The following is a 26,541-nucleotide window of genomic DNA, read 5'->3' on the forward strand; positions in this document are numbered from 1 at the left end:
CTGCACCCTGCCTCCCGCTGTTTCCGACATTTATAAGCTAGTAGCTACCGGCTGCCACCTACTGATATGGAAGACTATTACATGGTTCAACAAACACACATCATTTGCAGACTATAATTACTGGTTTGCAAAAAAATATTTTTAACCCAAATATCTGAAATTAAATATCTCCCACGGCACACCAGACTGTATCTCACAGCACACTTGTGTGCCGCGGCACAGTGGTTGAAAAGCACCGCCTTAACATACAATGGGGCAAAAAAGTATTTAGTCAGCCACCGATTGTGCAAGTTCTTCCATTTAAAATGATGACAGAGGTCTGTCATTTTCATCATAGGTACACTTCAACTGTGAGAGACAGAATGTGAAAAATAAAATCCAGGAATTCATATTGTAGGAATTTTTAAGAATTTATTTGTAAATTATGGTGGAAGATCTGCGATGAGGTGGCGACTTGTCCAGGGTGTACCCCGCCTTCCGCCCGATTGTAGCTGAGATAGGCGCCAGCGCCCCCCGCGACCCCGAAAGGGAATAAGCGGTAGAAAATGGATGGATGGATGGTGGAAGATAATTATTTGGTCAACCATTCAAAGTTCTCACTGATGGAAGGAGGTTTTGGTTCAAAATCTCACAATACATGGCCCCATTCATTCTTTCCTTAACACGGATCAATCGTCCTGTCCCCTTAGCAGAAAAAAAGCCCCAAAGCATGATGTTTCCACCCCCATGCTTCACAGTAGGTATGGTGTTCTTGGGAATCAACTCAGTATTCTTCTTCCTCCAAACACGACGGGTTGAGTTTATACCAAAATGGATACAAATATGGATGATACAGCAGAGGATTGGGAGAATGTCATGTGGTCAGATGAAACCAAAATATAACTTTTTGGTATAAACTCAACCCGTCGTGTTTGGAGGAAGAAGAATACTGAGTTGCATCCCGAGAACACCATACTCACTGTGAAGCACGGGGGTGGAAACATCATGCTTTGGGGCTGTTTTTCTTCTAAGGGGACAGGACGATTGATCCATGTTATGGAAAGATTGAATGGGGCCATGTATCGTGAGATTTTGAGCCAAAACCTTCTTCCATCAGTGAGAGTTTTGAATGGTTGACCACATACTTATTTTCCACCATAATTTACAAATAAATTCTTTAAAGTTCCTACAATGTTATTGATGACCTCTGTCACAATTTTAGTGGGAGAACTTGCACAATCGGTGGCTGACTATATACTTTTTTGCCCCACTGTATGTGTAAATACAACTTATGTTCTGCATTGTGGTACTCATCATGTTTTTTAGTTTTCTTGTATATTCTTCTGTGCATTTTAATTTTAAATTTTCTGTGTAACAGTATAGTTTCTATTTTCAGAACAATAATAACAAAACTGGACAGGCGGTACTACGGTAGTCATACAGTAGCTGGGTAACAGCGTGCCGAGGAGGGGCAGGGCGAAGACCACGTGACGGACACGCCCCTCCCCTCTGACTGGTCCTCTCCAGCAGTTTTGGCGCCACTTGCTAGCGGAAGTGGTGCTAGGCCTTTTTTTTTCCTGCAGGAAGCTTCTTGTTTTGTTTTGTTTTGTCTTTTGTTTTGCTAACTTCGATCATCCGAAACCCGTCCGAAACGTCGGCGGTTATTTCGGCCCGATGCGGGGAGAAGAGTCGTCCGATTCGGAGTCAGGCCGGATGGAGGAGAGCGTCGTCCGGAGGAGTTTGGAGACATTATGTCAGGAGCTCAACATGGACGAACACACGGCCACCGAGGCCCTCGAAAACTTCACGGCCATATGGAACACACACACGCTGGAGGTTAGGCCTGCACTGCTTATCCTCTTATTTTGTATGCAAAATTACTACTTTATGTGACTGATACTTTTTAGTGCGTGTATAATTCACTTCTACGCCTATAAGGGTTCACTTCCGGTCAAATACTCACATAAATGCATCACGCACGTCCTTTTAAACTGGAGCTCAATTTCACAATATATAACAATGCGCTGCTATCATTACACAATTTCATGACAGCTGTAGTGCATACGTATATGCATTTAACGCTTAAAAATTTAAAAATAAATGTTTCTCAATTTATTCGATAAACACATGACAGCCCTACACGTGTTACTGTTTACAGTGCATCCATTCCTATTCAATATTTAATGTATGATTGTTTTTTTAAAGGCAAATATTTTCCTCAAATATTTAATTTGATCATGATAAGGTGTCATGTTGCTGTCATTACACAATAATTGTAAGTCCTGCATATTTCGAATCACGTATTCATCTATACCAGGAGTATACTTAACAACATGTTGTCACCTATTTACTAAATACAAATAGTAGGGAGCAGCTAAACATAAAAATCAATCAATCAATGTTTATTATATAGCCCTAAATCACAAGTGCCTCAAAGGGCTGCACAAACCACAATGACATCCTCAGTAGGGCCCACATAAGGGCAAGGAAAAACTCACCCCAGTGGGACGTCGACCATGATGATAATTAGAAACCTTGGAGAGGACCACATATGTGGGAAACCCCCCACCCCCCAGGGGACCGAAAGCAATGGATGTCGAGCAGATCTAACATGATATTGTGCAAGTCCAATCCATAGTGGATCCAACGTAACCGTGAGAATCAAGTCCAAAGTGGATTCAACATAGTAGCGAGAGTCCCATCCAAAGTGGAGCCAGCAGGAAACCATCCCAAGCGGAGGCAGATCAGCAGCGCAGGCAGAGATGTCCCCAACCGATGCATAGGCGAGTGGTTCATCTTGGGTCCCGACTCTGGACGAGCGGTCCATCCTGGGTCCCGATTTTGGACAGCCAGTACTTCATCCATGGCCACCGGACCGGAGAAAAAGAAAAGAAACGGCAGATCAACTGGTCTAAAAAGGGGGTCTATTTAAAGGCTAGAGTATACAAATAAGTTTTAAGATGAGACTTAAATGCTTCTACTGAGGTAGCATCTCAAACTGTTACCGGGAGGGCATTCCAGAGTACTGGAGCACGAACAGAAAACGCTCTATATCCCGCAGACTTTTTTTGGGCTCTGGGAATTACTAATAAGCCGGAGTCCTTTGAACGCTGATTTCTTGCCGGGACATATGGTACAATACAATCGGCAAGATAGGATGGAGCTAGACCGTGTAGTATTTTATATGTAAGTAGTAAAAACTTAAAGTCACATCTTAAGTACACGGGAAGCCAGTGCAGGTGAGCCAGTACAGGCGTAATGTGATCAAACTTTATTGTTCTTGTCAAAAGTCTAGCAGCCGCATTTTGTACCAACTGTAATCTTTTAATACTAGACATGGGGAGACCCGAAAATAATACGTTACAGTAATCGAGACGAGACGTATCAAACGCAGCTTATAAACTTGTAATTTTACCTGTAAAAAGCTACAGCAAACACGATAGATAGATAGTACTTTATTGATTCCTTCAGGAGAGTTCCTTCAGGAAAATTAAAATTCCAGCAGCAGTGTACAGAGTTGAGATCAATTTAAATAAAAGTAAAAAGTAAATAATGGGGGTTTAAATGGAAACAAAATAGAGAAATATTACAATAAGAATAAAAACTAAAAAGCAACAATGGGAATAAAAATATAACAGATAAATAAGAATATAACAAGACAAAGTAGGCAGTAGTGACCATGTTATGAAAACGTATTGCACTGTTATTGTTTTGCATCCCCTGTCATCCTAGTACCGCCCGCCCCCCGCCCCAGAGAGGAGTTGTACAGTCTAATGGCGTGTGGGACAAAGGAGTTTTTGAGTCTATTAGTCCTGCACTTGGGATGAAGCAGTCTAGCACTGAACAGGCTCCTCTGGCTACTGATAACGCTATGCAGAGGGTGACTGGTATCATCCAGGATGCTCACTAGTTTATTGAGTGCGGCGTTTGCGTGTTTTGAATGTCTTAAATGTCTTTAAACTGCATTTTTGTTTTATTTGCTAATATCTCACCGCATTTCATGCACGCAGGTAAGCCAGTGTTGCAAATGAATATGTCCATGCAGTATTACACTCTTTTTTGTTCTATCATTTTTCTCTTAGATTTAGATTAGATTTAGGTTTATTGGTCCCCATTGGGGAAATTCATTTTCACTGCCGTACATTTAAAAATATAGACATTACACATCACAAAACAAAAATAAATAAAAGACATCATACATGACCAACACAGATGGGTCGGCCGGGCCTGCTTTAAGGCGGCTATAGCTGCAGGGATAAGTTTTTCCTGAGGCGGGCCCTCCAAAATTTGATGGTTCTGTACCTGCACCCTGATGGTAGTGGGATTATGTATTTGTGTAGTAGGTGACTGATATCCTGGACTATTTTGTTTGCCAGTCGAGTGATGGACCTGTGGTTTAAATCTGAAATTTTGGGTGTGGGTAGGCCGATGATTTTAGCTGCTATGTTTGTAATGCGTGTGAGTTTGTTCCGGTTGGTTACAGAAAGCATGGTGAAAAAACATGTGGAACAGTACAGAAGGATGGGTTAAACACTGCTTTGGTGAAGTAATAACAGGAGATGAGGTGCAACGTATAGTCCTTTAAGTTTTCGGATGGCTGACAGTCTTTGTTGACTTCTTTATTGAATGTCCGTGGTGTGCTGATCAAAGGTGAGTTTATTGTCCAAGGTTACGCCCAGGTATTTAAAAGTGTCAACTTTTTTAACTGTTTGTGTGTTTATGATGATGGGGTGCTGAGGTGAGGGGGGATTGAACCATATTTCTTCTGTTTTATTGACATTGATTTCCATCTTCAGGGATGTATTTATTGGTTAGCTTCCAGCTGGGAAGCCGACCCCCTTTCCTTGCTTTCCTCACACTCATCCAATCAATCACCATTAAGATTACATCAAACAATAACTCGTGATGACCCTGCGTGTAATAATATGACAATAATCTTTTTTTTTTTTTTTTTTAATGCTAACTGAACTTTTCTTTTATTGTTCCATGCATATCTGTGTTATGTCTTGGCACAACTGTAAGGTGCTGGACAGGCTTAAATAAAATAGTAGCTAAATCTTTCTGCATAAATATATTGCTATAGAATATATTTTTGCTGAGTGACCCTACCCATTTAATCAACGTACTTGTGATGTTGTTTGTGTGTCTGTGCATGGTTTACTAATATATATATTTTTTTTTACGTGATGCTGCGTCTACAAAGGGCGATGTGGTCCACTGGCTGGCGTGCTCGCTTTATGCGGCCTGCAGGAAAGGATCCACGCCAACTGTGGGCAAAGGCCTAATGGAGGGGAACTGCGTGTCACTCACCCGAATTCTTCGCACCTCCAAACTTAGGTGAATCACCCAAAAAGTAGAATGTGACCTGATGGGAAGATTGATCTCTTCAAGCACAATACACAATTCATTTTGTATATATCCTACTCATGTTTGTCCCTCTACCAGTTTGATTCAGTTCTTCTCCAAGATGAGGAAATGGGCTGACATGTCCAGCCTCCCGCATGACTTCCGCCTGCGCATGGAGCAGCTGGAACGCAACTTTGAGGTCTCTACGGTGATATTCCGCAAGTTTGAGCCCATTTTCATGGCCATGTTCCAAAACCCGCTGGGAGGGGAGCCGCCGCCTCGCCAGTCCCGCGGCAGGAAACACAGGCACGCCGCGCCACCGCTCACATCCCACGTGACGTGCGGGTCCAGCAAGCTTGTTCACGCGTGTACTCTTTCTTCCTCTGCAGGCGGTTGCCGTGTCACATCAGCGATGTATTCAAGTTTTGCTGGACCCTCTTTGTCCATACCAAAGGTACGAATAATATTGCCAAACAAACATACTGTCACAAAGTGATGCCACTTTAAAGTGTGTGTTTGTGTGTGGAGGTAACTTCCATATGATCGGTGATGACCTGGTGAACTCATACCACCTGCTGCTCTGCTGTCTGGACCTGGTCTTTGGAAATGCTCTAATGTGCGCAAACAGGAAGGAGCTCATCAACCCCGCCTTTATTGGTGAGAACTTATGTAGTCATCACTCTTTCAGTCGGCGCCCGTCTTAGGTTTTGACGGTTTTGGCATCAACTAGGGCTGGGCAATATGGCCTTTTATTATTATCTCCACATTTTTAGGCCATGTCAAGATACACGATACATATCTCAATATTTTGCCTCAGCCTTGAATTAAAAGGGAACATTATCACAATTTCAGAAGGGTTAAAACCAATAAAAATCAGTTCCCAGTGGCTTATTTTATTTTTCGAAGTTTTTTTCAAAATTTTACCCATCATGGAATATCCCGAAAAAAGGCTTTAAAGTGCCTGCTTTTCGCTATCTGTAAATCCACCGGTCCATTTTCCTGTGACGTCACATAGTGACGCCAATACAAACAAACATGGCGGATAGAACAGCAAGATATAGCTACATTAGATCGGATTCAGACTCAGATTTCAGCGTCTTAAGCGATTCAACAGATTACGCATGTATTGAAACGGATGGTTGGAGTGTGGAGGCAGATAGCGAAAACTAAATTGAAGAAGAAACTGAAGCTATTGAGCGAATAGCTATAGAAACTATTCGGTAATCGCCTTCTAACCAACGATTGCATCTTTTGACCACTGGAGCAACTTAAATATGTCGATTGGTAAGTGTTTGTTTGGCATTAAATGTGAGTGGAGGGAAAGGCTGGATATAAATATAACTACAAATGTACATACAGCTAGCCTGAATAGCATGTTAGCATCGGTTAGCTGGCAGTCATGCCGTGACCAAATATGTCTGATTAGCACATAAGTCAATAACATCAACAAAACTCACCTTTGTGATTTCGTTGACTTTATCGTTGGAAATGCATCTGCTATGAGTGTCGCAGGATATCCACACATCTCTGTCGTAGCATCGCTGTCGTCGGTAAAATGTGCAGAACAAACGAGGGATTTTCGCATCTTTTGACCACTGGTGTACTTGAATGCGTCGATTGGTATGTGTTTGTTTGGCATTAAATGTGGGTGGAGGGAAAGGCTGGATGCAAATATAGCTACAAATGAGGCATAATGATGCAATATGTAGATACAGCTAGCCCAAATAGCATGGTAGCATCGATTAGCATGCCGTGCTAATCGACGCAAACTCCACTTAAGTAAACTTGAATCCGTCCCTGATCATGTTGACACACCCTCCGACAACACACCGACGAGGCATGATGTCTCCAAGGTGCGGAAAACAGTCGAAAAAACGGAAAATAACAGAGCTGATTTGACTTGTATGTGTAATGTGTTTGAGAAAATGGCAGATTGCTTCCCATTGCAACGTCACGGGTGAAAGGTCATCGCTCTGACAGCGAACAATTGAAAGGCGTTTAAATCGCCAAATTCACCCTTTTAGAGTTCGAAAATCGGTTAAAAAAACATATGGTCTTTTTTCTGCAACATCAAGGTATATATTGACGCTTACATAGGTCTGGTGATAATGTTCCCCTTTAACCCTTGATGCATATAATCACAGCAGTATGATGATTCTACGTGTCTACATTAAAAGATTCTTGTTCATACTGCATTAATATATGCTCATTTTAAACTTTCATGCAGAGAGGGAAATCACAGCTAAGTCAATTGACCAAAACTCTATTTATTAAACAGTTATTAAGCAGTGGCACAAACATTAATGTAATTTCAAAACAGAAAGTGCAAGATTGTCAGACATTTTAAAACAAGCTATTAGTGCACTTTTGTGCATGATGTCACATTTTGTTGAGTGTGGCACCGAGCGGAGATGTTGACGTGCAGTTTCAAGCACTTTTTATTCTCTAGCGGGTGACTTTTCAAATGATGCTACACATTAGCAGTGCTGCTACCTTTTGTAGCAACGCTTTTGCCGCACACTTGACATATTACGGTTGTATGTTCGACATCTTGCCACTTGAAGCCAAACCACTGCCAGACAATGGACACCGTGCTGTTTTTCTTAGAATTAATTTTTCCTTCATTTGTTACCAGATTCGCACCTTCTTTCTCTCGTATTCCCACTCACGCCGCACCGCTAGCATCACAGCTAACTTTACCCATGCCGCTACCTCTCTGCTCCGCGAGAGCATATGACGTTGCACGCGTGACTGTATGTGACAAATGTAAGAAGGTGCGCTTGTTTTATGTTTCTGTGAGAAGGAGAGACAAGAAAGAGAGTGAGAAGTGCCTAAAAGCAACTGCGTGAGAATGAATACTGGAATATCACGATACAGTCATTTTCTATATCGCACAGAGACAAACCCGCGATAAATCGAGTACATTCGATATATCGCCCAGCCCGAGCATCATCTGTGCACTTGATAAAACTTTTATGATCGCCGCAGTTTGAACTTGGAACAGTTGAGTACAGTTGAATCTCCACAACAACAAACTGATGCATGCAAATGAGCTAACAGAGCCACTTGTTGCAGGCACGACCACAATGTTGGGCGCGGATGGTCACATGTCGACAGACGAGCCGCCTCCATGCGTGCTGGAGCGGTTGTGTGAGCTGCACGACGGGCTGGTGGTGGAGGCCAAGGGCATCAAACAGCACTACTTCAAACCATACATCCAGAAGCTATTCCACAGACAGGTACACACACTTACACAGTGTGTATACGTGTTTTACACACACGCAGGAGCAAGTGGAAGCTGACTTCATGTCATCTTTTCTTGCTGACCAGATCCTGAAAGGCAATGACGAGCTTTTGACTGAACTTTTGGATCCTCAAAACTTTATTGACAACAAGTAAGTGCAGCCTGTCTTCTTCTTTTGTTTTGAAATTTAAACATGTGTCGTCTCGATGACAGCAAAGCCTTAAACCGAGAGTACGAGGAGTACGTGCTGACGATGGGAGATTTTGACGAGCGCATTTTTCTGGACGCTGACGCCGACGAGGAAATTGGAACACCGAGGAAAAGTTTCCATCAAACCTCTGCCAGCCAGATGAGCGTCCAGAAGCAGCTGCAGCATCACGTAGAGAAGGTAAACGCACAATAAGGCTGCGTTCACACTGCAAGGTAGGATGTCCAATTCGGATTATTTGTCAGATCCTATCTCTTTACGTAATCGTTCACATTACCCAAAAAATGCAATATTTAATGTGAATGCAATCTGACATGCATGCAGACATGACTTAATGACATCACACGTGCTGTAGTGTTTACAGAAGTAAACATGGCTCCAGTCTTAGACTCTTAGTAGGTCTCAGTCCTGGAACATTTGTGGCAATTTCAAGGATTTTGTACAATCAAAAGTTTGCATTTTCTGACCCAAATTATTGCGCGTAGAAGATTAGAAAGAAAGACAACAAGCATTTTGGCTCTCGCAGTTTTACGGGATATTTTGCCTTGATTTCTGCTTGAAAAAAGTGTCTGCGCGTGGGTTTTGGAAAAAAAATAATTTTACCGTTTATTGACATGAAAATATGGGCAAAAAACAGGATTGACCTGCAGTGTGAAAAAGGCCTTTGTCTTTTTATGATGGAAACAATGCCTGTTTCTCAAATGGAATACTTCCTTCAGTATATTTCTATAAGTACACACTGGTTGTTAGCGTTTTGAGAAGTATGGCAAAACGCAGTACACTCTCTGTATCTGGATGTATACGACAAAAAGGTGAGTGTGCAGTGCTGGATACTTACTACCTTCAGTAGTTGCAATTTTGGGTAGATAGCGGAAGCGGAAGAATTAAGTTTGAATAAATATAATAACCAATAATTATTGTAGCGGTGTAAGTAGTGATAAGCAGAAGCCAATTAACATTTTTGGTAAATGTGCGGCAACAGTGTGGTTTCCTCCTATAATTTCCGGTTAGTTTCACCCGTTCTGCTTAGTACTTAAGATGCCGACTATTGCGGGTGGAATGTGTCCAAGACTGCACTGGCCAATCCGACAGTTTTGAGTGGAAAAGTGTGAACTCAAAACAAATGAAGGAGAACTGCACTTCTTTTGGAATTTTGCCTATCATTCACAATCCTTATGTGAGACAAGCACTCATATGTATTTAAATTTTTTTGCCTGATCTACTAAGATACAAAAACCATGCATGTGCAAACTTTAAAATTGCGTGTGATCTATTCAGATTCTGTGTATAATTGAAAAGTTGTGCAAACTCCATTATTTAAATAAGGATTTTGTGTGTACTGCTAGCATTGTGTGCCCTCTATATTCATGTTATTATGCTCTATAACATGTGTGCAATGTTGTTGAACTTGCAGCACATATCTGTAAACTGTATCACCTTTTCTGCACTATAAAATGGCAATTTATAGACAACATAAACTAGTTTTAGCACGTATGTTGCACAATCTCAACAGCAGATATGAATTAAAATAATATATTTCCTAAATGAAAAACTGAACAGCATTAAAAAGACGCCAGGAGACACCAAAATGCGTCAATTGAATTAGTTTTAATCAGCCCTTCTGAGGGCAACTGCACTTTTTTAAAATGTTGTCTATCGTTTACAATCATTATGAAAAAACGTGACGACGGATGTATTTTTTTAAATGCATTTTAAACTGGTAAATAAACGTAAATAAGTCTGCTTACAGGGATAGTGATACTGATATTGTTATTATACGTGCTAACGTAGAGAAACTATTTATAGCCGCGCTGAGGTCACAAGCTTGTGTGCCAATATTGACATGATCGACTGATGAACTGCTCCCTTGTTTACTTGCTCGTTAAAGTTTATTGTAGATCTTAAATCATGTCTCTCATCTGGATAGTAGAAGCCCAATGACAGCCAAATTAAACGACAATGCTGAGAACGACACAAAAAGACGGGTGGTTCACCTCCGTTTTCTTTGTGAGGATAATGAGTCACTCTTCTTCTAAATGGGAATATATGGCCATCTTAGTAGTCGGCACCCTGATGATAGCAGACATTGTACAGTATGTGATGTTTTATTATGTTTGCTGGCTCTCATAAAGTCTGCAGTCAGCAGTAATCAATGATCTAGTGGGAAAAGAGGGAACGTTGTGATGTTTTTTAAATTAATGCGCCGTGTATACTTAAAATGAGCAAATTACATAAATATTAAATTTTAATATAAATGTGCCTGTTACTATATTACATATATACTTACATCATGTATATAAAACCTTAATGGCGGTGTTTGGATTTTGTTTTTTAAGGGCTTAATAGGCAGAGTAGAGCAGCTTCCATAGGCACCATTGTAAGAGGACTTTTTTTTGCATTTATTTACTATTTAAAATGCATTTAAAATATACATCAGTCGTCATGTCTTTCATAATGGTTGTAAACAATACGTAAACTTTTTTTAAAATGTGCATTTGCCCTTTAAGTCATCCAGCGGCTAAACATTTTTTAAATATAATTGCTGAATAGACAATATGTATAATACTTTTATTGTATCGTGCATATACAGTACTTTATGTTAACAAGCATACATAGGACGAAGAATTCTCTTCATCGTCTGTCTTTGGAGCTCAAGCATCTCCTTTTTCCCCATCTTTTTCCATTTTTAATCCTTTTTAAAATGCTCCAGGGATCCATTAGGCGGCACTAAAGAGGTGACTGATTAGTTATCGTCTTCATTTACGTCGGATATTTTGCAATTTCTACTGGGAAAAGAACAACAAATACCATTTATCTTCTAGATATGTAATTGCTTCTTGGGGCGGTATAGCTCGGTTGGTAGAGCGGCCGTGCCAGCAACTTGAGGGTTGCAGGTTCGATCCCCGCTTCCGCCATCCTAGTACCTGCCGTTGTGTCCTTGGGCAAGACACTTTACCCACCTGCTCCCAGTGCCACCCACACTGGTTTAAATGTAAAAGTTAGATATTGGGTTTCACTATGTAAAGCGCTTTGAGTCACTAGAGAAAAAGCGCTATATAAATATAATTCACCGACTCGTAGAACATCTTCAACATCTTTGTGCAGACGTTGACGGATCCTAGCCTCCTGAGGAAGTAGAGGCGGCTCTGTCCCTTCTTGTAGTCATTCCCAACCTCTGGCATCGATAAGGGAACCGTTGGAAAAAATGGCAAATTATTCTATGGAATTGATACGCTGGGCACCGGTTTTGATCGTCATTCAGCACACGCAGTGTAGTCTATCAAGGCTCTTGATAGACTACACTGCGTGTGCTGAATGATTGATTTGCATCTTCCCCTTCCATTATTGTGAACATTCGGATTATCAGAATAAATACTGTATATTCATGAAGACAGACCTGCTAAATGGATTGAGCTCTCTATTCATTTGAGAGACACAATCCTCTGCGCACAAGTTTAGTAAATCCGCTTGTGCCATCTATTTTCCACGTTTTTGTATACGCAAACCTTTAGTTGTCAGTGTAAATACAGAAGGGCACCGATTGAGGAACAGAAAAATAAAACAGCTGGATGCTAACAAAAGTAAACCCTCTGCAGTCTGTCTCTCTGGCGCCCTCCACCCCGCTCACGGGGCGTGTCTACCTGAAGGAGAAGGATCTGCTGGTCACGCCTGTCTCCTCGGCAACGCAAAGTGTCAGCAGACTGCAGAGCATGGTCGCTGGGCTAAGGACCGCCCCCAGCGAGCAGCTGATGCAGATTTTCAAGTGAGTTACCCCCCTTTTTTTTTTATGTATCAAAAAAACTTCTCAAACATGTTTGGTCCTGAAGGTCCTGCTCGAGAGACCCGACGGAGTCCATAATGGCTCGGGTCAAGACCCTCGGAAACACCTTCAAAGAACAATTCACCAATGACTCGGAGGATTCGTCCGGATCGCACATCGGTAGACACACACTTAAATGTTTAAACACTCACATGCAATACACACACACTTACTGAGCGTGTTTTGTGTCAGACTTTGCAGAGAGCCGTCTGAAGCTGGCTGAGATCCTCTTCTACAAAGTTTTAGAGACTGTCATGGTGCAGGAGACCAAGAGGCTACAAGGCAAAGACATGAGTGTACGCGTACGCACAAACACGTACACTTACTGCTGGACTTTACAGGCCTACTGAAACCCACTACTACCGACCACGCAGTCTGATAGTTTATATATCAATGATGAAATATTAACATTGCAACACATGCCAATACGGCCTTTTTAGTTTACTAAATTGCAATTTTAAATTTCCCGGGAGTTTCTTATTAAAAACGTCGCGGAATGATGACGCGTTCGAGTGACGTCACGGACTGTAAGGAAATATTAGCGCTGCACCAAACACGGCTAAAAGTCGTCTCTGTTCATGGCGTAATTACACAGTATTTTGGACATCTGTGTTGCTGAATCTTTTGCAATTTGTTCATTTAATAATGGAGACTTTGAAGAACAATGCTGTTGGTGGAAAGCGGTGGATTGCAGCTGTCTTTAGCACCGAGACACAACCGTTGATTCTTTGTTTGTTGTGAAGCTTTAACACAGAGAGGTCAAGCGAACGTGTTTTCTCTACGTCAACCAGCATGTTTTGGATGGGGAAATTGTGATATATATCTTACTGGAGAAATCATTGGATTATTCGTCGTCCTGCAGCAGCTGTTTAAAAGGCAGCTGTGAGCTTTGCTCTTCGGTTTCTCTCTGAGACACTTCGTGTTCACCGCAGCCATCTGACCTCGAGGTATGTCTTTACAATCTTTAAAATCTCACTAAAACACTATTAAAACAATAAGCAGATAAGGGATCTTCCAGAATTATCCTAGTAAATGTGTCTAATTACATCTGAAAAGCTCACACTGCCGCCGCCCGTAGCTGTCGCTTTTTTAATTTATTTATTAATTTTTTTCTAGTCCTTCACTATCAATATCCTAATTCATGAATCGTTCATCCTCGCTCAAATTAATGGGGAAATTGTCGCTTTCCCGGTACGAATTGCTCTTACTGCCGGTGGCTCCCATTAAAAACAATGTAAATATGTGTGGAGCCCTGCAACTCGTGACGTCATGCGCACATACTTCCGGTAAAGGCAGGGCTTTTCTATTTGCGACCAAAAGTTGCGAACTTTATCGTCGATGTTCTCTACTAAATCCTTTCAGCAAAAATATTGCAATATCGCGAAATGATCAAGTATGACACATAGAATGGACCTGCTATTCCCGTTTAAATAAGAAAATGTCATTTCAGTAGGCCTTTAATTCTCATTTGCGGATGATTTGTGGTTGCTGGTTCAAGCTCAGGTCTTGACTGAGCGGAAGGCCACTGTTACACTCACATTGTCTAAGAGTAGTAGTCATTGCAGCGTGTGTGTGTGTGTTGCAGGCGTTACTCGAGCAGGACATCTTCCATTGCTCTCTGCTGGCGTGTTGTTTGGAAGTTGTCTTGTTCTCCTACAGCTCCCAGAGGACATTCCCGTGGATCATCAACGTCTTCAAACTGGCCCCCTTCTACTTCTTCAAGGTCTCTCTCTCTCTCTCTCTCTCTCACAAACTCGCATACACATCCTACAATGTCTCTTGTCATGGAGCTTATTGACCTTTTTCTCTTCACGGCCGTGCAGGTGATCGAGGTGTTCATCCGCTCAGAAGAAGGTCTGTCCAGAGACATGGTGAAGCACCTGAACCAGATCGAGGAGCAGGTTCTGGAGAGCCGGGCCTGGACGTCAAACTCTGCTTTGTGGAGCGCCTTGGGGGCCGCCGGGAACAAAGTGCCCACTGTGGAGGAGGTGAGCGCATCTGCGGCCATATATTATCAATTCACTTCTATTCATATTTTGGGGTCATTTATATATTTCTCCTCAATTACCTGGTATGCTTGTGTCACTAGGTAAACTTCCCCTCCAGTCTGGACTCGGGGAGTTCGGCTTCCACTGGCACTGCTCAGCCTCACCTCCCTCTCGTCGCTCTCTCTCCCATTGTGCATCCTCGCATCAGAGAGTTCCGATCCGGTCTGGGAAGCACACGCAAAGGTGAGCTTTCACATCAGCTGCAGTGTCAACCATTCATCTTGCTGATTTTTTTTTGTACATCCCAGACGTGCCGCCATCTCCATTGTCGGTGCTGGACCGCTACAGCTCCCCGGCCGCTGGCAGCGCAAAACGACGTCTGACGTTCAGCTCCAGCAGCACCTTGAAAATCGGCCCTCAGGGGACCCAGACGACGATTCTAAGCATCCCGCTGCAAGGTGGGGGTGACTTTAGTCACATGACACATATAGCGTCCACTTAGTAACTAAAATGGTGTCTTGTTGTCGCCAGGCGGAAGCAACGAGCACACCATCACGCTGATTCCATTTCAGCCGTGCGACTCGTCTGGAACCGTCACCGCCCAGTTTCTCCTGACCACCTCCCCCAGTCGCCTCGCACCCCCGCCTGTTACCGCTGAACCCCCAACGGGAAGCGGTCGCCCGCAACGCACTGGGTCTCTGGCCCTCTTCTTTAGGAAGGTACTTGAGGATCACTGGTGGTGCGTTAATGCTGGAATGTGAAATGAAGTTCTGATGAAGCGCCTTTCGGTGCATGTGTGTGTGTTGCAGGTGTACCACTTGGCCAGCGTCCGTCTGAGGGACTTGTGTGCCAAGCTGGACATCTCGTCTGAGCTGCGGGCCAAAGTCTGGACGGGCTTTGAGCATTCTCTGGTCAACGCCACTGACCTGATGCGGGACCGCCACCTAGACCAGCTGCTCTTGTGCAGCATTTACATAATTTGCAAGGTACGCTCACTTTGCGTGCAAATGCCAGTCAATGCACAGTAGCGCCTCAAACCATGAGCTTAATTGGTTCTGTGACAGAGTTCTTAAAGGGGAACATTATCACCAGACCTATGTAAGCGTCAATATATACCTTGATGTTGCAGAAAAAAGACCATATGTTTTTTAACCGATTTACGAACTCTAAAAGGGTGAATTTTGCGATTGAAACGCCTTTCAATTGTTCGCTGTCGGAGCAATGACCTTTCACCCGTGGCGTCACAACAGGAAGCAATCCGCCATTTTCTCAAACACATTACACACACCAGGTCAAATCAGCTCTGTTATTTTCCGTTTTTTCGACTGTTTTCCGTACCTTGGAGACATTATGCCTTGTCGGTGTGTTGTCGGAGGGTGTAACAACACAAACAGGGACGGATTCAAGTTGACTTACGTGGAGTGTGCTAATCAGACATATCAATGGTCATGGCATGCTAATCGATGCTAACATGCTATTTAGGCTAGCTGTATGTACATATTGCATCATTATGCCTCATTTGTAGCTATATTTAGATAATCAGACATATTTGGTCGCGGCATGAACGCCAGCTAATCGATGCTAACATGCTATTTAGGCTAGCTGTTTGTACATTTGTAGCTATATTTGCATCCAGCCTTTCCCTCCACCCACATTTAATGCCAAACAAATACATACCAATCGTTGGTTAGAAGGCGATCGCCGAATTCGTCCTTGCTTCCTCCCGTTCCGCTGTCTGTCGTGATATGGCTCAATAGCTTCAGTTTCTTCTTCAATTTCGTTTTCGCTATCTGCCTCCACACTACAACCATTCGTTTCAATACATGCGTAATCTGTTGAATCGCTTGCGCCGCTGAAATCCGAGTCTGAATCCAAACTACTATGCTATACCTTTCTTTGCTATCCGCCATCTTTGTTTGTGGTGATGTCACGCTGTGACGTCACAGGAAAATGGAAGCGTGTATATAACGATGGTTAAAATCAGGCACTTTAAAGCTGTTTTTCGGGATATTGCGTGATGGGTAAAATTTTGAAAAAAACTTCGAACAATAAAATAAGCCACTGGGAAGTTAGGTTAAAGTTAAAGTACCAATAATTGTCACACACATACTAGATGTGGCAAAATTATTCTCTGCATTTGACCCATCACCCTTGATCACTCCCTGGGAGGTGAGGGGAGCAGATTTTGGGAACTGATTTTTATTGGTTTTAACCCTTCTGAAATTGTGATAATGTTCCCTTTTAACTCAAAACACTTGTATTGAAATGTATTGAATTTGTGCTTGCCCCCCGCAAACCAGCCCAATTAAAAAAATAAAGCTTTTAGAAATATTGTATGAAAAACAATACAATAGAATGTAGTATAAGCAACAGCTTGCACCCACGGACAATGCCGAGCACCCACGTGGGATTGATGGCAACTTTCAATCTTTAAAATACATTTTGAAAAATCAATTTTGTTTAGTCAATTTTGTGGCGGGTTTGGTCCGCTTTAGAAAATAATAAAGCCACAAATCATATGGGATATTAACTTCGCTGAACTTCTATTTTTTTTTAAAGGGGAACATCATCACCACACCTACTTAAGCGTCAATATATACCTTGATGTTGCAGAAAAAAGACCATATATTTTTTTAACCAATTTCCGAACTCTAAATGAAAAAAAATTGGGGCGAATTAAACGCCTTTCTATTATTTGCTCTCGGAGCGTGTGACGTCACCTAGGTAGTCAATCCGCCATTTTCTCAAACACATTATAAACATCGAGTCAAATCAGCTCTGTTATTTTCCGTTTTTTCGACTGTTTTCCGTACCTTGGAGACATCATGCCTCGTCGGTGTGTTGTCGGAGGGTGTAACAACACGATCAGGGACGGATTCAAGTTGATTTACGTAGAGTGTGCATCGATTAGCACGGCATGCTAATCGATGCTAACATGCTATTTAGGCTAGCTGTTTGTACATTTGTAGCTATATTTGCATCCAGCCTTTCCCTTCCTCCACATTTAATGCCAAACAAACACTTACCAATCGATGGATTTAAGTTGCTCCAGTGTCACAAGATGCAAAAGTACCGATCGTTTGGTCTGCACATTTTACCGGCGATGCTAAGGCAGACATGGCACAGAGATGTATGGATATCCTGCAGATGCATTTCCAACGAAAAAGTCAACAAAATCACAAAGGTGAGTTTTGTTGATGTTATTGACTTATGTGCTAATCAGACATATTTGGTCGCGGCATGACCGCCAACTAATCGATGCTAACATGCTATTTAGGCTAGCTGTTTGTACATTTGTAGCTATATTTGCATCCAGATTTTCCCTCCATCCACATTTAATGCCAAACAAACACTTACCAATCGACGGATTTAAGTTGCTCCTGTGTCACAATATGCGAAAGTCCCGATCGTTTGGTCTGCACATTTTACCGGCGATGCTAAGGCAGACATGGCCGAATAGCGTCAATAGCTATTCCCTCAATAGCTTCAGTTTCTTCTTCAATTTCGTTTTCGCTATCTGCCTCCATATTCCAACCATCCGTTTCAATACATGCGTAATCTGTTGAATCGCTTAAGCCGCTGAAATCCGAGTCTGAATCCGAGCTAATGTCGCTATATCTTGCTGTGCTATCAGCCGTGTTTGTTTGTATTGGCATCACTGGATGACGTCAAAGGAAAATGGGCGGTGGCTTCACAGATAGCGAAAATCAGGCACTTTAAAGCCTTTTTTCGGGATATTCCATGATGGGTAAAATTTTGAAAAAAACTTCAAAAAATAAAATAAGCCACTGGGAACTGATTTTTATTGGTTTTAACCCCTCTGAAATTGTGATAATGTTCCCCTTTAATACTCACACACCGAGCACCCACTGGCAGTAATGTAGGTCGGCGCCTCCAGATGACGAGTTAAAAGAGCAGAGCTGATGCAACCAGCCAATTCTACACACAGCCACAAAAGTAAAACAACAAAACAAAACAACCCATATACGCTTTGGTGGCCTCTGCGTTTTTTCACACCATCATCTCCTGGGGTGGGGGAGCATGGCCAGAGTCAGGAGCAGACCTAACATAGCAACCAAGATTTTCTTATGCGTCACTTGGGAGATTCATGAGTTCAAAGCTGTATTGAACACAATTTAAGACACAAAGTGGCCTCTTTTAGAATTAAGGTAAAAAAGTTAAATAAGGACTTGTTTCAATGAGATGTATGGATCAAAGAACAGGTGACAAGATTGTTCGGTGTAGTGACCTCGGCTTCCTGTTCCTCCCTCTCTCACAGGTCTCCAAGGAGATGCACTCCTTCCAGGACATTATGAAGTGTTATCGCAGCCAACCACAGGCCAGCAGCCACGTGAGAGACACGCCCACATCATGACAACCCCGCCCACTAACACCGTCACCCAGGTAACCTGTATAAATGTGTGTGTCTGTGTGTAGGTGTACCGCAGTGTCCTCCTGCACAGCGCCCCCGCGCAGCCGCAGGTGTCGGATGAGAACATGGAGGTGGATCCCGCGTCGGGCGCAGAATGTAAGCGATCATATTGGGCGTCCCTCGCTCACTGGAACAAACGCGTGACTTCCGCCGTCATTTGTTTTCAGCTGCGGAGAAAGTCTGCCCCGCCTCTGACGGAGGAGTCCACAAGTCAGGCGAGGAGGAGCGCGGCGACCTCATCCAGTTTTACAACAACGTTTACTTCTTGAAGATGAAAAGCTTCGCCATGCGATACGCCACCCACGATAACAAAGTACGGCGCCCGCGGACGCACTCCTGTGGTAAACCTCTCCCTTTATACTGACGTGTGTGCGTATGCGTCAGGTGGACGCCCCGCCTCTCTCGCCCTTCCCGTCAGTTCAAGCTCAGCCACTTTCTCCTCGCCGCGTCTCCCAGCGTCACTCCATCTATGTATCGCCACACAAAGGCTCCACCGGCAGCCTGACGCCAAACTCCCTCATGTACCGCATCAACAGCAGCCCCTCTAAGGTGAGCGCCCACGCACGCTTACGACGCCAACGCGCAATGCAAACTTTGCGCTCTCTCCCACAGGAGCTCTCAGACATCAACAAGATGATACGGCAGGGCTGCGCTAGCCGTAAAAGGGCCTTCAACATGGAGGGCGACTTGATGATGTCATCAGCGTGTGACTCTCCCAGCAAGAGGGCGTGTCCAGAGAACAGCAGCAGTCCTGACGTGCTGCTGAAGCGGCTGCAGGACGTCGTGTCGGAGCGCCAGAGCCACTGATGGACCACTTATGTGAACACGACTGCCGCTTATGGAGCTAATGCTGATATGACCAGTGGTTATGGAGCTAATGCTAAAATATAGCTAATGCTAACATTTCAGCATGACCAATGTTAGCCAATGCTTACATGATGGCTAATTATGGCACTAATGCCAACACGTCCACATGACCAGTGGCTATGGAGCTAAGGCTAACATGTTGCTAATGCTGAAATGTCAACATGATTGACCGCGACAGAAATTATTATCTCGATCGTGAGTAGGCATTTTCGAGCTACTATGCTAACACAATCTGTCGGCGCAGAACTGCCATTATCTGTTACGTGACTGGTCGTTTAGAGGCTAACGTCTACAAGAAAATATCTGTCGTTCTGGAATTACAATGTTAATAGGGATTTTGACGGACTCTTAAGAAATACTTTTGAAATGCATATAACTGTGTTGCGTAAAGCGCCATTTCCCGCCAAATCTTCGTAGGGTAATTTAGCGCGATGCTGACTGTTAGCAGAGCAGCAAGCACATTAATTGTATGTTTTAATTTGGTAGGCCTGTCAATCAAAAGATTGGCCGTTATCAAGGAACGCGTTCGTCGACTGTTTTATACGTTTAGTCAAATCTTTGAGACGTTTTTACTGTTTTTATTTAATGTGCTTCTTAAGTATTTAATGTTGTAAAGAACAACACACTTGTTTCTCCACTGAGTTTAATCTTTAATTTACCTCTGTCGTGTCTAACATTGTAGTTTTGAGCTGGCTTGTATTATACATAAAGAGGATATTTTAATTGAAGTGATTGCAATCCGGGCGGACGTTTGTCTTAAAAATGGAGGGAAAAAACAATGTAATTTGTACTTACTGTAACACAAGTTCCACGCATTAAAACCACACCTTATATTTGTTTTATTTTTTTAGTTCAAATATGCAGCTAGTTATCGCCATACTTGCCAACTCTTTTGGAATTTGCGGGAGACTCCCGAAATTCAGCGCCTCTCCCGAAAACCTCCCGGAAGAAATTTTCTCCCGAAAATCTCCCGAAATTCACGGCCCATCCCGTTCTATGCGGACATGAGTGGGGACTGCCTGTTTTCACGTCCGCTTTCCTGTTATATAAACAGCTTGCCTGCCCAATCACGTTACATCTACGGATTTTAATAAAAAACTGCACATACAAGGAGACAAAGCAGAAGAATGAGGAAGTTACAGCCATGGTGACGTGTAGTAGAGTGATTCTATTTTTTCTGGTGCCATCTCCTGGTGAATGTTGGCTATAGCGTTATGGGGTTGCTTTTTGATTGGCCAATGATTTACGTGGTGTTGTGCACCTGACGGCAAGTGACTCTCGCCAGTACAGCATGCAAATGGCAGAACAAAGGTTACTCAAATAGTGAAAGGTGTTTTTTTTTTTTTTAATAACCAGCAAGCACAGTACAGTTAGTAGAACAACTGTGTTTTTATTACTGTGTATTTGATAGGAGCCGTCTGAAATTCAACTACCTTATTTCTTTGAATTGCCGCCGGGGCGATAATTAATTTAAAACCTCTTCTCACTCCTGCGCTTGCCAAAGGCATACGGTAAAAGTAAGCATGCGCTAATTATTTTAAAACCTCTTCTCACTCCAGCGCTTACCAAAGGCATGCAGTAAAAATTTGAGTGTGATGTAAGCTTGGACCTTAAATCCTACTGAATAGCTCTTAATCTTCTTCCCTTTATGCGATTTCAAATTACCGGTATTGAAATCCTCCTCCTCCATTTTGAAAAATATGAAAGGGTAAGTTTCACTCGTGACATCACGAGTTTGACCAGGCGGTAATACTAAGCATGCGCTAATTATTTTGGGAAGCGAGTTTGACCCGGCAGTAATTCAAGGCAGGCGCATACTATATGCACCGCGGCAATTCAAGGAAATACGGTATTTTTTATTTATATATATGTAATAAAATAAATATATATAGCTAGAATTCATTGAAAGTCAAGTATTTCATATATATATATGTGTATATATATATATATATATGTGTATATATATATATATATGTGTATATATATGAAATTCTCGAGTTGGTGAATTATACTCGTCCCCTCTTAACCACGCCCACGCCCCCAACCACGCCTCCTCCCCACCCCTACCTCCCGAAATCGGAGGTTTCAAGGTTGGCAAGTATGGTTATTGCTGTGTTACTGTTTTAATAATGACTACCTGGAAAATACTATTTGATATGATTACTGTGTTCGTCGTGGCCAGTGACTGTATTGCGCCCTCTAGCGGTCATCTGCAAGGGGTTGCTTTGCGCATGTCCGAGCCAATACGGTTCTCGCGCATCCTTCAGCCTCCATCACTCTGCCTCCCGCCAGGTCGCGGCACCGCCAGGTAAGCCTTCTTCTCCCACATCTATGACTATATGGCCGTCTTCTCGTCATAGATTAAATCACTCGACTCGCGGAATCTTCCTTACATTGCTGCCGTCCGAATTGCTTCATCTGGGCGCGACGGCGTTTCTCCTTTTCGCCTGACCCGGATGGTCGGTAAAGTGTCGCCGCGTGCTCGCCAGGCGCGGCCCGCCGCATCGCACGCACGCGCACCGAGTGATGAGTTTGATGTCGCGACGAGGTCACGCGCACGTAACTGCCGTGCGCGTGAGGGGGGATAAAACCGTCCTCTTTAATCATCTATATTGAAATAATCTGTTCGAATTTCGCTCGCAATGAATTCCTAATTAAGTGCACAAGTGATGTTTTAAGTCACAATTGAACTTTCTTTACCCTCAGGAGACGAAGGTAGACTTTTTTTGTCCTTTGGTACATTTTGCTCTATTTTGACTCTTTGTATACATATGTGGTCCCCAAAGGTCCCAAAATTAAAAAAAAAAAAAAAATATATATATATATATATATATATATATATATGTTTTAATTGGATTATCCAGAGAATAGTGCTCGATACCGTGGTAGAGCGCAATATGTATGTGAGGGAAAAATCACAAGACTACTTCATCTCTACAGAACTGTTTCTTGTTCTGTAGAGATGAAGTAGTCTTGTGATTTTTCCCACACATACATATATATATATATATATATATATATATATATATATATATATATATATATATTCTTTCTAAACCATTTTCTACCGCGTGTTACTCTCTGTGTCCCTTTGCTGCTCAGGCAAATCATCCATCCATTTTGTACCGCTTGTTCCTTTCGAAGTCGTAGGGGGTGCTGGAGCCTATCTCAGTTGCCTATTTCAGTTGCATTCATATTGTCTAAAAATGCATTTTCCCATCGGTAACGTACACGTGACATCATTGTGCTCGGAATATATTTTATGTATATTTTAATTTTCCTGGGGGAACTCTTCTGAAGGAATCAACACTATCTATCGATCGATCGATCTATATTTAGATATATATATATATATATATATATATATGTATATGTGTGTATGTATATATATATATGTATGTATGTCTTAATTAGAATATCCACAGAATAGTGCTCGATACCGTGGTAGAGCGCAATATACTGTATGTATGTGTGGGAAAAATCACAAGACTACTTCATCTCTACAGAACTGTTTCATGAGGGGTTCCCTCAATCGTCAGGTGATTTTAATGGAAGCATTCACATACCATGGTTTATATAGGGTACAGAGTGGGTAGGTACAGGCAGGTGTAGGGGCGTGGTGATTGGCTCATGTCTTACCTAGGTAGTATTTTTGTCAGCATGCCGTCACAGACGGAAACACCTCGGTAGTAACACATGACCCAATCACCACGCCCCTACACCTGCCTGTACCTACCCACTCCGTACCCTATATAAACCATGGTATGTGAATGCTTCCATTAAAATCTCCTGACGATTGAGGGAACCCCTAATGAAACAGTTCTGTAGAGATGAAGTAGTCTTGTGATTTTTCACACACACACACACACACACACACACACACACATATATATATATATATATATATATATATATATATATATATATATATATATATATATATATATATATATTGCCCAAAGAATTTGGCCACCTGCCTTGACTCACATATGAACTTGAAGTGTCAAAAATATTTTGGTATCCTGGAGCATTCAAAGTTCCTTTCACTGGAACTAAGGGGCCAAGCCCAACTCTTGAAAAACAACCCCACACCATAATTCCTCCTTCACCAAATTTCACACTTGGTACAATGCAGTCTGAAATGTAGCAACCTCCAAACCCGGACTGATCCATCAGATTGCCAGATGGAAAAGCATGACCCATCAGTCCAAAGAAGGCCTCTCCACTGCTCTAGAGTCCAGTGGCGGCGTGCTTTACACCACTGCATCCGACATTTTGCATTGCACTTGGTGATGTATGGCTTAGATCAGGCTGCTCGGCCATGGAAACCCATTCCATGAACCTCTCTGCGTACTGTACGTGGGTTAATAGGAAATTCACATAAAGTTTGGAGCTCTGTAGCAACTGACTGTGCAGAAAGTCTTTGCACTGTGCGCTTCAGCATCCGCTGTCAGTTGACGTGGCCTACCACTTGGTGGCTGACTGGCTGTCGTTCCCAAAATCGTCACTTTTATTATAATAAAACTGACTTTGGAATATTTAGGAGCAAGGAAATTTCACGATTTGATTTGTTGCACAGGTAGCATCCTATGACAGTTCCACGCTGGATATCACTGAGAGCGGCCCATTCTTTCACAAATGTTTGTAGAAACAGTCTCCATGCCTAAGTGCTTGGTATTATACACCGGGCCAAGTGGTTAGGGCACCTGATTCTTATCAAAAGTTCTATTTCGGTTTCATCTGAGCACATGACATTCTCCCAATCCTCTGCTGTATCATCCATGTATCCATTTTGGTATAAACTCAACTCGTCCTGTTTGGAGGAAGAAGAATACTGAGTTGCATCCCAAGAACCCCATACCTACTGTGAAGCATGGGGTTGGAAACATTATGCTTTGGGGCTGTTTTTCTGCTAAAGGGACAGGACGATTGATCCGTGTGAAGGAAAGAATGAATGGGGCCATGTATCGGGAGATTTTGAGCCAAAACCTTCCATCAGTGAGTGCTTTGAATGGTTGACCAAATACTTATTTCCCACCATAATTTACAAATAAATTCTTTAAAATTCCTACAATGTGAATTCCTGGATTTTTTTTCACATTCTGTCTCTCACAGTTGAAGTGTACCTCTGATGAAAATTACAGACCTCTGTCATCATTTTAAGTGGGAGAACTTGCACAATCGGTGGCTGACTAAATACTTTTTTGCCCCACTGTAACTTTCTGTCTATGATGATGATCAGAGAGGACGATGCTGACAGGACGAATTGTGACGTCATGATCTCACGTCCATGGACTCGTCCCCCAACACCGTAGAGCTCCAAGAGCTGCGCAGCACCAGCGGGGGGTTCCGGAACGCTTCGTACCAGCCGGACGAGGAGGCGTTGCAGCAGCAGGGGGCGACCAGCTGTCCTCCTTCCACCGCAGGAAGCTGCAAGGTGGATCTGCTTGTCTTTTATTTTCAAATCAGTAAGAATCAGAGCTGACTCATTTGCCTCTTTCAGGAGCTCTCGCCTCGCTCCTGCGACGAGGATGGCCTCCACAACGAGGGTCAGGACCTGACCGAGTTCCGTCGCCATGACGACGGAGCCGGCGACTCGGGTTTTCTGGTGGCCCTGGTGCTGCTGCTGAGCGGCATCGTCCTGGTGGTGATCGCCTACACCGTTCCCAGGGAGGCCAAGGTGGACCCGGACTCGGTGTCGGCCCGTCAGATGGAGCAGCTGGAGATGTACTACGCCCAGCTGGGCTCCCACCTGGACAAGTGCATCATCGCCGGCTTGGGCCTGCTCACGCTGGGCGGGATGTTCCTCTCCGTGCTCCTCATGGTGTCCGTTTGCCGGGGACAGTTGTACCACCACCGCCGTGCCGCATTTGTGCGGCCTAGACGGACATATGGCTCCATCAACCTGAGGATGAAGCAGCTGGCGACAGGGGAGGATGCGGAGGCGTCGGCTGCAGCGGAACCAGGAGATGTCGCCTTGCCACACGGTGATTGAGACCACCGCTCAATGGCGGGCAGCCTCAAAAGCACACATGCTGCGGATGCTAATCAGCTAAAAGCACAATTTAAGATCTGCTTCGCTCATTGGCCGAGAGAGTGAACCGTCCAATCACGGTGTGACATCACTTCCTGTGCAGGTAATGACCTACACCAGCAATGTAGAGAGATTTCAACAGAGGGAGCTATTAGAGTGAAGGAAGTAAGCATTTTATATGCGCAGCATATTTTCATTATTTGAATATGTAAACATTTGTGTCATGTCCGAGTACAAGAAGCCTTAAACGAGTAAACACACTGTAACGTGTACCGTACTCTTAACTGAATGTTTGTGTGTACATACAGTGGGGCAAAAAAGTATTTAGTCAGCCACCGATTGTGCAAGTTCTCCCACTTAAAATGATGACAGAGGTCTGTAATTTTCATCATAGGTACACTTCAACTGTGAGAGACAGAATGTGAAAAAAAAATCGAGGAATTCACATTGTAGGAATTTTAAAGAACTTATTTGTAAATTATGGTGGAAAATAAGTATTTGGTCAACCATTCAAAGCTCTCACTGATGGAAGGAGGTTTTGGCTCAAAATCTCACGATACATGGTCCCATTCATTCTTTCCTTAACACGGATCAATCGACCTGTCCCCTTAGCAGAAAAACAG

At 43.1% G+C, this 26,541-nt stretch overlaps 2 protein-coding genes across 2 annotated transcripts; both read left to right on the forward strand.

Annotated features, from left to right (window-relative positions):
• The first annotated feature begins 1,507 nt into the window (after window positions 1–1,507).
• Window positions 1,508–20,715, forward strand: rbl1 (retinoblastoma-like 1 (p107)). The gene is made up of 22 exons (XM_061875022.1): window positions 1,508–1,815; window positions 5,183–5,316; window positions 5,425–5,631; window positions 5,715–5,779; window positions 5,854–5,982; window positions 8,401–8,564; window positions 8,656–8,720; window positions 8,783–8,957; window positions 12,374–12,540; window positions 12,605–12,717; window positions 12,790–12,893; window positions 14,183–14,320; window positions 14,421–14,585; window positions 14,687–14,828; window positions 14,894–15,043; window positions 15,117–15,304; window positions 15,395–15,571; window positions 18,865–18,936; window positions 19,023–19,113; window positions 19,185–19,330; window positions 19,402–19,566; window positions 19,630–20,715. The coding sequence occupies exons 1-22, from the start codon at window positions 1,654–1,656 to the stop codon at window positions 19,822–19,824; spliced, it is 3,114 nt and encodes a 1,037-aa protein (XP_061731006.1). The 5' UTR covers window positions 1,508–1,653; the 3' UTR covers window positions 19,825–20,715.
• Window positions 20,716–21,856: 1,141 nt separating this feature from the next.
• Window positions 21,857–26,227, forward strand: tmem74b (transmembrane protein 74B). The gene is made up of 3 exons (XM_061875633.1): window positions 21,857–22,192; window positions 25,127–25,321; window positions 25,388–26,227. The coding sequence occupies exons 2-3, from the start codon at window positions 25,175–25,177 to the stop codon at window positions 25,877–25,879; spliced, it is 639 nt and encodes a 212-aa protein (XP_061731617.1). The 5' UTR covers window positions 21,857–22,192; window positions 25,127–25,174; the 3' UTR covers window positions 25,880–26,227.
• The last annotated feature ends 314 nt before the right edge of the window (window positions 26,228–26,541 follow it).

Source organism: Nerophis ophidion, linkage group LG16 (genome assembly GCF_033978795.1).
Source record: "Nerophis ophidion isolate RoL-2023_Sa linkage group LG16, RoL_Noph_v1.0, whole genome shotgun sequence".
Taxonomy (NCBI): domain Eukaryota; kingdom Metazoa; phylum Chordata; class Actinopteri; order Syngnathiformes; family Syngnathidae; genus Nerophis; species Nerophis ophidion.